Source organism: Pogona vitticeps, chromosome 1 (genome assembly GCF_051106095.1).
Source record: "Pogona vitticeps strain Pit_001003342236 chromosome 1, PviZW2.1, whole genome shotgun sequence".
NCBI classification, from domain to species: domain Eukaryota; kingdom Metazoa; phylum Chordata; class Lepidosauria; order Squamata; family Agamidae; genus Pogona; species Pogona vitticeps.
Window position 1 is genome coordinate 331,555,751 of NC_135783.1, and position 15,981 is coordinate 331,571,731.

Here is a 15,981-nt window from a genome sequence, read left to right on the forward strand (position 1 = left end):
TAAGAAGACAAAGAGCAGAAGAAATAAATAAATAAATAAATAAATAAATAAATAAATAAATAGTAAGTAAGTAAGTAAGTAAGTAAGTAAGTAAGTAAGTAAGTAAGTAAGTAAGTAAGTAAGTAAGTAAGTAAGTAAGTAAGTAAGTAAGTAAGTAAGTAAGTAAGTAAGTAAGTAAGTAAGTAAGTAAGTAAGTAAGTAAGTAAGTGCCAACTCTCAAATTTAATTAATAGCTGCCTGGAATCAGGATTCCTCATTATACCTGGTTCAATCTCTGTTGCTGCTCCCAGACTGTAAAACTCTCTCCCACAGGAGGCCAGACTGGCGCTGTCTTTGCTGTCCTTCCGCAAGCAGGTAAAGACTTCTCTCTTCAAGCAAGCTTTCCCTCAGTGACTTAGAGCCTGAGTGGGGTGTTTAAATGGATGGTTGTACCTTACTGTTTTGAATGTATTTTTGGTGTTGTTTTTGTTTACTGTTTTTTTGTGTGTGGTATTTGGTTGATCCTTTTTAGTATTTGTATACTTACTGTTTAAAGCTTTAGATATTGTCAATGAATGTTGTAAGCTGCCTTGGGTCCTCTTTAAGGAGAAAGGCAGAGTAAAAAATAATGTAAATAAATAAATAAATAAAATAAAAATGTGCAGTTTAATTAGTAGATTGCATTGAAAATAGAAGTGTACAGATGCACAGTCTTGGTTTATAATCCTGTAAATTTTCAGTTTGTAAATTTGCAATTCCGTTCATGGATTGTTGCCTTGCCATTGCGAAGGGGCTTGAGTAATTCAGAGAAGCTATGAGCTATGCCATTCAGGGACACCCAAGATGGACAGGTCATAGTGGAGAGTTCTGACTAAACACGATCCACCTGGAGCAGGAACTGGCAAGCCACTCCAGAGAGCTATTCAAGAAAATTGGAGATATTAAAAGACCATTTTGTGCAAAGATGTACATGATAAAGGACAAAAATGGGAGGGACCTAACAGAAGCAGAAGACATCAAGAAGAGGTGGCAAGAATACACAGAGGAATTATACCAGAAAGATCTGGATGTCCTGGACAACGCAGATAGTGTGGTTGCTGACCATGAGCCAGACATCCTGGAGAGTGAAGTCAAGTGGGCCTTAGAAAGCATGGCTAACAACAAGATCAGTGGAGGTGATGGCATTCCAGTAGAACTATATAAAATCTTAAAAGATGATGCCATTAAGGTGCTACACTCAATATGCCAGCAAGTTAGGAAAACTCAGCAGTGGCCAGAGGATTGGAAAAGATCAGTCTACATCCCAATCCCAAAGAAGGGCAGTGCCAAAGAATGCTCCAACTACCGTACAGTTGCACTCATTTTGCACGCTAGCAAGGTTATGCTCAAAATCCTACAAAGTAGGTTTCAGCAGTATGTGGACCAAGAACTCCCAGAAGTACAAGCTGGATTTCGAAGGGGCAGAGGAACTAGAGAGCAAATTGCTAACATGTGCTAAATCATGGAGAAAGGCAGAGAGTTCCAGAAAAACATCTACTGACAATGCAAAAGCCTTTGACTGTGTGGATCATAGCAAACTATGGCAAGTCCTTAAAGAAATGGGAGTGCCTGACTTCCTTATCTATCTCCCGAGAAATCTATATGTGGGACAGGAAGCAATAGTTACAACTGTATATAGAACAACTGATTGGTTCAAAATTGGGAAAGGAGTACGACAAGGCTGTATATTGTCTCCCTGCTTATTTAACTTATATGCAGAATACATCATGCAAAAGGCTGGACTGGATGAATCCCAAAGTGGAATTAAGATTGCAGGAAGAAATATCAACAACCTCAGATATGCAGATGATACCACTCTGATGGCAGAAAGTGAGGAGGAATTTAAAAACCTCATAATGTGAAAGAGGAGTGTGCAAAAAAAAGATCTGAAGCTCAACATAAAAAAAAACTAAGACCATGGCTACTGGTCCCATCAGCTCCTGGCAAATAGAAGGGGAAGATATGGAGGCAATGGCAGATTTTACTCTCTTGGGCTCCATGATCATTGCAGATGGAGATAGCAGCCCCGAAATTAAAAGACGCCAGCTTCTTGGGAGGAAAGCGATGACAAACCTTGACAGCATCTTAAAAAGCAGAGACATCACATTGCTGACAAAGGTCCACATAGTCAAAGCTATGGCTTTTCCAGTAGTGATGTCTGGAAGTGAGGCTGACCACCGAAGAATTGATGCTTTTGAATTGTGGTGCTGGAGGAGATTCTTGAGAGTCCCCTGGACTGCAAGGAGAACAAACCTATCCATTCTGAAGGAAATCAACCCTGAGTGCTCACTGGATGGACGGATCCTGAAGCTGATGCTTCAATACTTTGGTCATCTCACGAGAAGACTCCCTGGAAAAGACCCTGATTTGGGGAAAGAGTGAAGTCAAGAGAAGGGGACGACAGAAGACGAGATGACTGGACAGTTTCGTCAAAGCTACCAACATGAATCTGACCCAACTCCGGGAGGCAGTAGAAGACAGGAGGGCCTGGCGTGCTCTGGTCCATGGGGTCACGAAGAGTCAAACATGACTTAACAACTGAACAACAATAAAAATTCTGTAATCTTTCTATCCTGTGCTGTTTACTTCTGAGTAAACTTGTATAGGTTCTAGCTATAATCTCTTCTGCAGATCTTTTTTTTTAATTATAGTTTTAAATTGCATAATTATTCTATTATAGAGGAGAGTAACTAACAAGCTGGGGAAATCAGGCTGCTCAGTTTTGTAGTCAGATAGTGAAACTGATTAGGCTGGATTTCTAATTACTTCCTATTATGAAATTGACTAAATGAGATCAAGAAGTCTCCGGTGTATCTGATGGGACTTACAGCTTGATTCCTAATTATGCTTACTCATAAGTAACAGTAGCGTCAACCTTCTTGATTTTTTTGTGCTTCGGGGATGCTATTTAAAAACAACTTATGATTTTTAGTTACCTCTTTCTAGCCGAAGAACTAAACACACACGTACTGTATGCAGCAGTGTGCTGAAATGGTGCTGAAGGTATCTAACCAAAAATGTCAGGTGACTGTATATGATGACCAAAGTTGGATGAAGAAAGGGAGGCTACAAGTTAAGTACACCCATTAGAAAACATGAATCGATTGACTTGATAGAGAAGTCACAAACTTGAAATTGCAAGATTGCTGTGGGACTGTTAATGATACGACGTTTTGGAGTTCACTAATTCATAGGTCACTGTCAGTCAGAAGCAACTTGATGGCACATAGCAACAATCTCTAAAGCATGGATGGCAATTCAGTTGTCAGCTTACATGTGAAGAAAATATTGTTTCTAGAAACATGTGCCCCTTGACTATGGTAAGCCTACTCAGCATAGTTGATAGAAGGTGAATATCAGGTGAAGAAGAAGCGGACCAATATTACCTGATCCACAGAATCAAAACTGGACAAGGAAGTATGTACAAACCAGGTTACTGGGAATGCCATGGTGTGAACTCCTTAGAAAAATAACTAAGGGTGTGTTCATATTCGGATCAAGTTTGGTGTTTACATAACAGAGAACAGAATCTGGGAGTTGTTCTTTCTGAAACCCCTAATTGCAGCAGTCAGATCAATGACTGCTGGTGAGTGCAGAAGTACAGGACAGTAACATAACCAGGAAAGGAGTAGAGTGATGGCAGAGTAGAACAAAGACCAAGGGTTCATAGTGTCACTTAGCATCTTGTTTTCAGCAAATACTGTTCCATGTGAGCCTCCTTCCCTGACTACGTGTAGACAACAGCTTGTAGACATCCATGCCTTGCCCTGCCTTCCATGCTTTCTTTCTCCCTAGAGAAGCTGTGTTATTTTGCACTGAGCTTTATTATTTACTGCTTCATAGGAGGAGTTCATTTCTGTATCAGAGAGGCTCCTAGCCAGAAGCCTTTCCCTTCAGAAGAAACCATGACCATCAGTGCTTGTCTTCTGTGGAATTTTTGCCTGTTTGGGCAAGCCCTCTACAAATTAGTCTGGTTTCTTTTTAAAGTTTATCTAGGATCTCTTTTAGATTTTAAAGTAACCTCAGACAGTGGGCCATCATCACCATATCATGCAACTGCATGTTCAATACATTAATCATGTGTTGTATGAAGGAAGACAGGAGATGTACAAGTATCTGTAACATGTCCTGATATAATCATGAAGTTGGAAGGGGTCTATAAGGCCATCCACTAAGATGGAGACAGAACACAGACTGATGTTAGGATGCCTATCTCAAGACAGTGGGCTGAACTAATATTGAGATTATTCCCATCTTTATAGTTCTGTAGTTACAGAAATTCACTTCTCCCTGGATTTAGGGCTGCTGGACACCCATATAATTCAAAGTCTGTATATAACTGTGGTTGTTGTGGGTTTTTTTAGGCTCTTTGGGCATGTTCTGAAGGTTGTTCTTCCTAACGTTTTGCCTGTCTCTGTGGCCGGCATCTTCAGAGAACAGCACTCTGTGTTCTGGTGCAGTTTGTCCCACAACAAAAACACACTGATCACCATAATCACACCCTCCTAAAAACGACAAAAGCTGATCTCACAGCCATAAATACTCAGCTGCCAAACAAACTGCACCAGAGCACAGAGTGCTGTCCTCTGAAGAGGCAAGCCACAGAGACTGGTGAAATGTTAGGAAGAACAACCTTCGGAACACGGCCAAAGAGCCCAAAAAACCCACAACAACCATCAGATCCCAGCCGTGAAAGCCTTTGAGAATACATTACTCTTTATATAACTCTTTTGCCCCCCACATAACTACAAAGCATAAACAGTTTATTATCACACACATTTCCCCCAACCCACATCAGCCCCCCAATATACTCCAACAGCCTTCCCTGGCTGCCACATGGTGCCGCCATGACAAGAGAGGGGGTCAACCGGGCTGCCACCATCAGACCAGGGGTGACAGCACTGCCAACAGCAGGACTGCAGATACTTCCGAGACCCACCTTTCTCAGGCCACTTCCTGGAGACGAACAGCAGCACAATGTTTGTTTTTGTTTGAAATTTGTATAAACAAAACCGTGGTGCTTATATCTGTGCACCAAAGGAGGAGTGTAGACTGAGAAATTCACCAGAATTGCAGACATGTTCCTGTCTGCCATTGACTGCAAAGAGTTAAACCATGTACAGAAATCTCAGGGAGATAAAAAGCCGATGTCCAAATTTGATCTCATTCAGTGTGGGGGTAGAAGATGCCGCCACCTTTCTGCAGAATACTCTCTGGAGCCTTGGAGATGTTGCATTCCAGTCATGGTGACGCGTTTTATTTTTAGCTCAACTCATGTGCCAGAGATAGCATTGTCAGTTCTCCATATTTAGTAACTTTGACCGCAGCACACCGGAGCAAACTAAGGGCCGGGCCTCTGGTTCCTTTCCTCATTTAGGGTAAGTCACCCACTTTGTTGTATCCAGGAGCGAGGGACCAACAGAAAGGAAGAAAAATTATTTCTTTATATATATATATATTTCTTTGAGCAGATGATCAAACTGCTAATGCATGTATGCCAGAGCAATCTAATGGATTTCCTGCAGTTTTAAATCATTTTTTCAGATGAGTAGCTTTTCTTCAGCAAAGATAATTGTTTCAGAATACTCTATACTGTATATGGATTGAACATGAAGGGCAAAGGATTTAGTTGAACTAAACTGTGATTCTTTCAGTTGACCTTGGAGTTCTCTAACAAACATCAGTGTTAAATTTTCCAAAGAACTCAAGAGTGTACTAACTTCATGTAAACAAGGAGAGGACTCTGAAATTATATAACCAGGGTTATACCTTTAGGACTGGACTACGTATATTTAAAATGTGGCATTCTGAGTGATGTTATATAGCACCACAGACTGAAACCCAAAGTACAAAGTTGTGTTATGGGATGGATGTCACGTTGAACTGTGTTGCTGGGAATATGTGCTTTGTAAATCCCTGCTTCATCGTGAAGGATACAGTGTGATCGGCCACAACTGCCATGCCCAGAATGTTTAAGTTTAGTCTCTGTCACAGAGTTGTTGTGAGCATGTTGGCCTGCCGTTTGATACAACCTGCCTTAGGAGCCACCATCAGTGGAAGAGCAGCATTTGATGCCAGATTTCCTGGGCAACGATATTGAAAACTCTTGGTTGGCCATTGCACGCTGTAGGATAGGGTGAGTCCACTTTAGGCAGCAGGGTGTCTTGGCTCAGCATGGGCTGTGGGCAAAGGCTTGGGGAAGTTCACAGATCAATTTTGCACCCCTTGTATGGGCTGTATGGCTCTTCTTGAAACCAGAAGTGACTGCTATGGGATAGGAAGTTTTATTTACAACCTTTCGTGCTGTCTGTTGTGAGTGAGTAGGAGGAACTTTTTCTGGGCTAGGGTATTTGTCTATTTATACAGCACTAACCAATAAGTATTTCCAGCTTTCGACATTCAGATACAGACCCACCTTTCTGCTGAGTGTTCTATCCCTCTCTTTTATTGGTTACTGGCAGTTATTTGTTGGTTGTTGATCTATTCAGTTGGTTGTTAGTATATGTGCAGTGAAGAAAGCAGTATATGCAAGTTTGCAATATCAAGCATCTGTTAGTAAAGAAGCATTTTTGTATTCTTTTCTCCTACAAATGTCTCAGAGTGAATTATTGAGACTTTAAATACCAGTTAATAGAAAGGAGTGCACTTTGTGGAACCTGAAGCTATTCTCTGCTATGGACCTCTCTAAGTCTACTGTGTAGCAAAAAGAAAATTGTACCAGAAATTCAAAACTGTGCAACAATTTAAGGGATTCACTAGGTTTTAACCAAAAGTTTTGATTCTGAAGGAGAGAAATCTATGGGTAGAAGAATGCATTAAGGGCTCTTATGGAACTTGTGGGGTGCATATTGCTCACCCCAATGTGGGGTCTTTAGTTCAGTTGTACAGCACATGCTTTTGTATATAGAAGGACCCAGATTCTACTTCTGACATCAGAAGAGCTAGGACATAGTTTAGCCCCAAACCCTGGAGAGCTGCTGCCAGTCAATGTGGAGAATACCAGGCTCAGTCTAGACCAAAGGTATGACTCAGTAAATGTCTGTGTCACAGACTTCTCCTATTGCCTGGCAGCTCCAGGGTGGCAATATGGAAATAGGCCCAGGCAGCCCCAGCAGCCCCACGCAGAGCTCACAAAACAAAGGCTGGTGCCCAATTTTCCTTGCACATTGCACCCAAGTGTGTACACCTGAAATGTAGGAAGTGGCTTACTACTGAGTCAGAGCAACCACATCCTGGTGGTTCTAAAGTGTGACACCTATCAAGGAGAGACACCTTCAGGACTAGCTATAAGTAAAGTAGCAGCTCAAGTGAAGACATTGCTTGATCTCTCCACTACTTGCTCAGCATTTGAATAATATATTTTTATATGTCATTTGTCAAGGAATTATGATTCAACCCCATCACAGATGCCAAAGCTCGTGGCGCAGTGGTTAAAACGCTGTACTGCAGCTAAAACTGCGCTCATGACGTGGGGTTCAAATCCCAGGTAGCCGGCTCAAGGTTGACTCAGCCTTCCATCCTTCCGAGGTCGGTAAAATGAATACCCAGCTCGCTGGGGGGGGGCAATGTGTAGCCTGCATAATTAAAAATTGTAAACCGCCCGGAGAGTGCTTGTAGCGCTATGGGGCGGTATATAAGTCCAATAAATAAATAAATATAAATAAATAAAGCTGCATGCTTGATTCTGGAAATGAGTAGGGCTTTTTTAATATATATATTTTTGAGCCGGGTTGGAGTGATGCTTGTATGCACAAAAGGGTCACTTTAAGGCAGATTGCTCACAGCACAGTGGCCCTTTCCAAGATCCTAGAACACTGTCTGGCTGCCCCCTTAGTCTTTAACCTAGAGCTAGAAAGCAGATGCAAATTCTCTGTTCTGAGAACAGCTCTACCCATTTAAATTTGAGTGATGCAGATGGAGAATTTTGTTCCCTTTTGGTTGAAAGAATTTACTAAAATTTGCACTTTTTCTTTTTAAAAAGACAGAGCACCTGATGATTTAAAAATCTGAGTACAGGAGAAAGTAAAACTGACTGATTATCCAGTGCCTACAGAACACAGACTTTGGGGAAAAGGAATTGGGGGAAGGAGTGATGAAAACACATTAATATTTTGGGCCAGCAAATTTTTTCTCATCCTGAAAAGAATGTAACTTCTGTTTCAAGGTGGTGTACGGTCTTCCCATATTCCTCTGTAAACATAATTGTTCATGGCAATTGTGCCTAGGTTTTTGAAGCATAGTTTGAAGCAGTTATTGAGACATCCAGTAAACACAAAGAATTTCCTTAAAGTCTAATCTCTTCCTAAAAGGATGAACTTCCTTTAAAAAACATTGTCTGTATCAAATAGACACAGTTTCCTTTTTTCTGTTCTGTTTTCTTTTGAACAAAACATCCTTCCCCCACTTTTTTCTTTTTCTTCTCTTTTTGGCATTGTGTGAATAGGTGGGTATTCTATAAGATTCACATCATCAGAAAATACCTGAAAGTAAAAATGATTTGATTTGATCTATACCCTAATTTTCTACTGGGGGGGGGGAAGGAACAAATGTGGTTTAGTCTTTTAAAAAACTGGATTAAAAACTAAAATAATAGATTGTTACAGTATTTAAAATAATTAAACAAATAATTAAAACTGGTAGATAAAAACAGTTCTAAACCACATTTAAAAGAACAGAAATACAACAGAACCATTTAAAGAACCCTATCTTAGGCAGCCAATCATTAAGTAAAAGGCTGCCTGAAGAGAAAGGTATTTGCCTGTTTGTGGAAGGAGAGCAAAGATAGGGCCAGCTTAGCCTCCTATGGGAGGGAGTTCCAGAATTTGGGAGCAGCAACAGAGAAGACCCTTTCCCGTACCTCACCAAATGTACTTGTGAGGGTGGTGGAACAGAGAGAAAGATCTCCTCAATTATCTTAAAACCCAAGCAGGTCCATATAGAGAGATGTGGTCTTTTAGATAGCAAATAATAATGATTATTGTTATTGTTTGTTGTTATTGCTTGTGTCATAAGCAATCCAGTGGAACTTCTGGACTGGAAGGGTGAGCTGACACAGAGCTGACATTGCTTAGGGGTACCCAAATGTGTACACAGTTTTCACATTCTTCAGGGAGCTTGTTCTGCATCCCTTCCAATGATCATGATTGTTTTGCTAGAGGCGTCCAAAACTGCTTTTCCAAACCTGGTGCCTTCCAGATATGCTAAACTACAACTCTTGCTGCCAGACGAGAAGTGGCTGGGGATGATAGGAGCTGTAATTTTAAAACTGGGCTTTAAAATCAGATGGAAATTAAATGAATGAATAAATGAAATACTTCAACACATTTGGAGGGCACCAGAGTGAGAACTACGGAGTTTAAAATAGCAAAGTGTGATGCTTATAAAGCTTAAAGCATTCTCTGGGCAGTTTACAATTTAATTAGACAGGCTACCACCCCACCCCCCGAAAACTGGGTACTCATTTTCTCTATTTCGGAAGGATGGAAGCATGAGTGAACCTCAAGCGGCTACCTGAGAATCAGGTCATGAGCAGAGTTTCATCTACATACTGCAGTTTAACCACTGTGCTATGAGGCTAATGATATGGTGGTGAGTATAACACAGATGGACTAGAGGCATTATGGAGATTTTTAAAGCTTGGGCTGCATATATGCAACGTGTATTTTAAAAAGAATGTTTTTAAAATTTCTTTACAAAAAGAATGACTCTTTCTGTATGAAACAAAATAGTCTCATGCAATGTCGGGTGAAAATAACTCCCATTGCAGAAGGTGTTCAAATTTAAAAAATGATGCAGATGAAAGATTATTGGGAAGGGAAAATGCCATTGTGTTGTGGTTCTGGATTGAATCAGAGACCCCTTTGCTTTGTCTGAAAAATATGGGAGATTCAGGAGGTTTGAGGTGGGCTTGCACAATATACTCTGTACTGAGGGGTGCTACTTGGTGGATTTTCCTCAAAAATGGGCAGTCTGTCGCCCATGGGTGTCACGCATCTCCTAAGACAATTTCTGTGGGCTCACAAAATCCTCACAACATCCCTTTCTTTTCTTTTTCTTTTCATTATATACCTAAAACGTACCAGTCCCAACCCCAGAAGACTTTGGGGTATCATTTCAGGCCATTGGAATGATACCCCCGTTTCAGATTGCAATTGACTTACAGTATTTAAAAACTGAAACAATTGGAGGTTATTGTCACTGTTGTTCCCCCTCCCCCAGATCTCCTTGTGGGGTATATGTATGTTGGGTACATGTTACGACAGAGAGAAGGGAACAAAGTGGGTGGAGATTAATTAGCTTGTCCTCGGTGTTAGTGGAGACATAAAATGATTCCCATTTTACACTTTCACCTTGTGCACAAATGTCATCAATTGTGAATATTGAAGTAGGTTTAAAAATTGTGTTGTTTTTCCTCAGTTGCTCCAAAAAACGCAGAGGGAAGGAGGGAGGGAACATGTTTCGTTGTTTGTTGTTTTGAATGTTTTACCTTTAACATACATTCCATATCTTGAATCTATTCTGTTTCACAACCACGTGAAATAGAACTAGGTGGGCTTGTTTTAACTCAACTGTGATAATTCAAGTAATGTACGGGATGTACTATTTCATCTATTATGTTAAAATTAGCTGTTGCACTGTAGATTGTGTGAGGTCCACATTTGGAAGGGTTGACCCAAAAGAGATGGGGTAAGTCCTCTCTTCTTGGACCACTACTTACCAGTATATGTAGTATTCACCCCCACCTGTGCAAATTCAGTGGGAGTGAAGCTTTGCACTTCATATATTGGCTCTTATAGTGGAATAGATGTTTTAAGTGACTCGATAAGGGATTGAAAAGAGAAAGGTGGGAAACATTTTACTGTGTGATAAATATGACCGAAAGGTTTTTGGGAAGAGTGTATTGCAAATAGCAGCAAACAAGATTTTTGAAAGTCAGTTGTTTAAACAAAGACGCCTTGGAAACAAGTTAGGTAGACCATTTTCGTAGACACAGATACACTCACACATACAAAAAGAAATACAGTTCTGGGTGGAATAAAACCTTTAAAAGGTAAAGGTTCCCCTTGACAATTTTTGTCCAGTCGTGTTCGACTCTAGGGGGCGGTGCTCATCCCCATTTCCAAGCCATAGAGCCAGCATTTCTCCGAAGACAATCTTCCGTGGTCACATGGCCAGTGCGACTTAGACACGGAACACTGTTACCTTTCCACCGAAGTGGTCCCTATTTATCTACTTGCATTTGCATGCTTTCGAACCGCTAGGTTGGCGGGAGCTGGGACAAGCGACAGGAGCTCACTCCATCGTGTGGATTCGATCTTACGACTGCTTGGTCTTCTGACCCTGCAGCACAGGCTTCTGCGGTTTAGCCCGCAGCGCCACGTCTCAGTAAAACCTTTACTGGATCATTAAAATGTTACAAAGGAGATTTTGAGTTTCCAGGACTTTTCATCAGGCAAATACAAAATGAAATTTATAATTAAGGCAAAGAGTCTAAAAATTGGGTCAGATGACTGTTGCAAATTGTTTACTCATAAGGCATATGATAAAGTTTATATATTCATCATGAGACAGATGTGTCAAATCTGGCCATTTACAGTCTCTCTTCTTTCTACAGAGAAAGGTCTGGCTTGGACCTCTGAGGGTCCACTGCCTCCGGTGAGGTTCACAGGCATCTTTATAGGTCCTGGGCAAAAAAATAATTGGGACAAAATAACTGATTCTGTGTCAGGAAATTGACCCCAAACATTGACTATCTCGACATGAATCGGTCCATCATTTTGTATGATTTAATGGGAACTCTCCTTGAATATTTTTCTTATTTCTCCTCAGTGCTGTACTTGGAAGGGTCTCTGCTTGTGTTTGAAGATATCTTCAGACTGGTTGCATTCTACTGTGTCAGTAGGTAAGTAGAAATCTTAGCCAACCCAACTTCCCTTGGGAGGGATGGAGTTTTGCCATCCGTGTTCTGTTACAGGGAAACCTGTCAGCCTAGGCTTCTGCAGTGTTTGGACATGTTTTATTTATTGTTTTTAATATAATACTTATTTAATTATTTTGAAATATTTTATACTTACTGTTTTAGTTTGCAAATTCTTTTTTAATGATGTAAGCCAGTGGTTCTTAACCTTGGGTTACTCAGGTGTTTTTGGACTACAACTCCCAGAAGCCTTCACCACCAGCTGTGCTGGCTGGGGTTTCTGGGAGTTGCAGTTCAAAAACACCTGAGTAACCCAAGGTTAAGAACCACTTGGGTCTCTTTTAAGGAGAAAGGCAGGATAAAATTATTTTAAATAAATAAATTTTAAATAAATGTTTCAGTTTCAAGACTTATAGTATACAATCTCAAAAGCACATATCAGAAAATTATAACCTGTGGATTGCGGAATAGGAAACTATTAATGAGCAATCAAATCTACATGATGGCATAATCAGCTTGTGCTAACAAGCAACACTGGCCAGCATACCTAGTGGTGAAGGCTCCTGGGAATTTTAGTCCAAGAACATCTGGGTACAAGGTTAGGAACCACTGTTCTAAATTAGGGTTCTCCTAACTTTTCAGTGTGAGGGCCACATCATATATTTTCCACATTTTTAAGGGCTGAAGGATCATGCACACACATACGCGTGGCCACCCGCACTCATGCATGCATGGACCTCTGGAAAAAAGCATGCATGGATGGACACCCCTCCACATGGACGCCCACCCGCACACACACATGCATCCCTGCCCACCCACGTGAACGGGCTGAAGGGAACGAGACGGATAAAATGGCAAGGTGGGCTGGATGTGGCCCGCGGGCCATTGTTTAGAGACCTCTGTTCAAGAGCATAATCGTTGGCTCATCAGATATTGCTGAATATCATTTCTCACTAGCTCACCATGGTAAGGAATTATGCGAGTTGTAGTCCAAAATACTTGGAGGGCCAAAGCTTCTCCATCCTTGGCATAAGCTATGTATTTCATTTCTATCCCTCATACTCTAAATTTGCCTTTTTAACTGTTTTTGTTTCAGGGGGGGCATAGATTTGCACTTATAGTAGCATATTTAGTTTCCATATACACTTACTAAAAAGTAGTGGGGTTGCAATTTGATTTCTGGTGGTTGTTCCTTTTTTAAAAAAATAGTCATGCAAATAATTAAGCATTTGCTAAAATTAAATATTTGGACTCGCCTTGAGGAAACTTGTGGTTAAGTAAAATTGCCTCGAAGTGAATGCACTTCCTAAAGAAAACCCGGTGTGCACATGTTTGGTTAATGCAAGGAAAGCACTGGTTGAGGAGGAGGAGGGAAGTGGCTATAGTGAGGTAATTGCAAGTAGCCTTTCTGGGATTCGCCAAGCAAGCAGTTTGTTCAGTACTCATGCTAATCATGTGCGTGTGTGTGTGGGGGAGACTTCCTATAGTGCTTAAAAGCTATAGCTGAACTCTAGGCAGCTACAAAGGAACCCAAACTGACCTGTTGCAAGCTGTTTTTAAAATAAATATAACTGACCTTGGCATGGGAATAGCGACAGACTCTACTGATGGATCTTAAAATATTTTGACCATGTATGGCCCATGGCAACAGTCAAATCTTATTTGTTCTTCTCCTTTCACGAAAATATAAGCATATTTATATCACTTCTCACATGATCCCTATTCTGCCCTTTCCATCAGCAGAACATTGGAGGAGAAGCACTTTTCACATGGGCAGAAATCTTGCTATCTTCACGTTCTTCCACATTTCCTCCAATGTGCTCAAGCCATGGCATACAATATGGCCTTTCTATCATTTCCTCACAATGACATTATGAGGCAGGCAACAGAGAGAATGTTATTGATCCAAGTTCTCTCAGAGGCATCAGTGTCTTGGCAGAAGTTTGAAACTGAACTTCCTGCTCAAAGCCCCCCCTTCTCTCTCTCTCTCTCTCTCCCTCTCTCTCTCTCTCTCTCTCTCTCTCTCTCTCTCTCTCTCTCTCTCTATCTATCTATCTATCTATCTATCTATCTATCTATCTATCTATCTATCTATCTAAAATATTTTTATCCTGCCTTTCTCCTTGAAAGGGATGCAAGGTGGCTTACAACAGTGAAAGACAACATTTAAAGTTGAAAACAATGAGTATACAACAGTGGATAACATGATTACCCTGTTTCCCTGAAAATAAGACCTAGTATGATTTTTCAGGATGCTCATAATATAAGCCCTACCCCCAAAATAAGCCCCAGTTAAGTGAAACCCCACCCTCCACCATCATGCAGCAACCAGAAGAAGATGACATGACTGTAAAATAAAACATCCCCTGAAAATAAGCCCTCATGCGTTTTTGGAGCAAAAATTAATATAAGACCCTTTCTTATTTTGGGGGAAACACGGTAAAAAGACAATATTTAAAACTAAGAACAAAGAGTAAAGAGCATCTTACATCATTAAAAGGCAATATTGAAGCTAAGAGCAATAAGTATACAGTATAAAAAAATCCAGTGCCACTCTGAGAAATGGAAAACACAAGTAGTACTAAAAACCCAATAAAAGTAGTAATGCATATCAATCCATCTAAAAAATCTTACTGAGGGAAGGCTTGCCTGAAGAGAAAGGTCTTTGCCTGCTTGCAGAAGGTCAGCAAAGATGGGGCCAGCCTGGCTCCCTGTGGGAAGGAGTTCCAAAATATGGGAACAGCAACAGAGAAGGCCCTCTCCAGTGCTCTAGCCCAGCGATGGCGAACCTATGGCATGCGTGCCAGAGCTGGCATGCGGAGCCCTTTCTCCCAGCACGTGAGCCACCGGTCACCAGATCGCTTCTCCTCCACCCCCCACATAGCCAAATCTCAGGAGGCGGGTGCAGCTGGTGCTGGTGCTTCGGCAGGCAGATCCTGACCAATTGATGCGCAGCGGAGGGGGCTTGAGGCACCTCTTTGCTGCGATTGTGGGTCCTCCAGGTCCGCTGCCATGGTTCCCCCTTCCACTACCACTTCCGGTTCTGGTTCTGCACTTCTGGGTCTTGGTCCGCTGCCACCACAATAGCAGCGTTGGCAGGACACCACCCGCTGTTTTTGGGTTTTTTCCTCCCAGTTTGGGCACACAAGCCCAAAAATGTTCCCCACACCACTGCTCTAGCCACTGGCACAACACTGACCACCATTATGTAGTCTTGCATAGTCTTGCATGCTCTAGTGATTGGGTAAAACCCACCTGAAAAATTATGCCAATATTACTACTCCATCATCATAAATTTCACTATAAATTGCCTCAAGTTAACAAATCAGCATAGGCAAGATGAGTCATGTGACAGGTGCGTGTAGGGTTGCCAGATACATGGGTACCAAAAGGAAGACATAGAAAGACAAAAAAGAGGACAGAAGAGGACGTAGTGAATGTTTCATTTGAATCACTCCGGATTAAATCCACAATCAATACAATTTTGTTACAATAGCTGTCAATAAATGTCTCTTCGTGAACCAACAAAGAAACAGTCATGTTAAAAAAATAAAAATAAATATTATATAACCAACAAAGTTAAAATAGAGCAACTGCTATTTTTAGGCTGCCAGCTTGCACAAAAATATATTCCTTTAAAAATACAGCTTAGACACTCCAGAAGTTGCTCTATAGTCCTTCATTAGCAGATTCTGGAAAAAATGTTATTTGTTTACTTTAATGTTGGCATCACGAGTGTTGGATTTCAATGCCATCTGAAAGGCCAGAGGTTCCCAAGCTCTGAAAGACACCCTTCTCTTCAGATGGCTTTTGTTCACGAGGGCTGCTGCTGAAGGAGGAAGCCCAACTCTAAAGAATGTCGCTGCCCCTCCCCATTTCTTACCTGACCTGAGCAACTGGTATCAGCCTCCTTCCTAGCCACTCGGGAGACGACAAATGAAACAGGCACCCTGTGATTACAGGACTTCTGCCTGTTTTTTTTTTAAAAAAAAACTATGGTGTGATTCCGTGATGGGTTCACTTCTGCCCTTACAAAATAATTCTTC

The 15,981-nt window shown here is 41.2% G+C and overlaps 1 protein-coding gene across 1 annotated transcript in view; it reads left to right on the top strand.

The window, feature by feature from the left end:
- Positions 1 to 15,981, top strand: part of RIN3 (Ras and Rab interactor 3) — a 100,258-nt gene that overhangs the window by 37,244 nt on the left and 47,033 nt on the right. Inside the window, exon 4 of the mRNA XM_072986590.2 lies at positions 11,848 to 11,920. Within this exon, the coding sequence (XP_072842691.2) occupies positions 11,848 to 11,920 (73 nt within the window). The remainder of the gene's footprint in view (positions 1 to 11,847; positions 11,921 to 15,981) is intronic.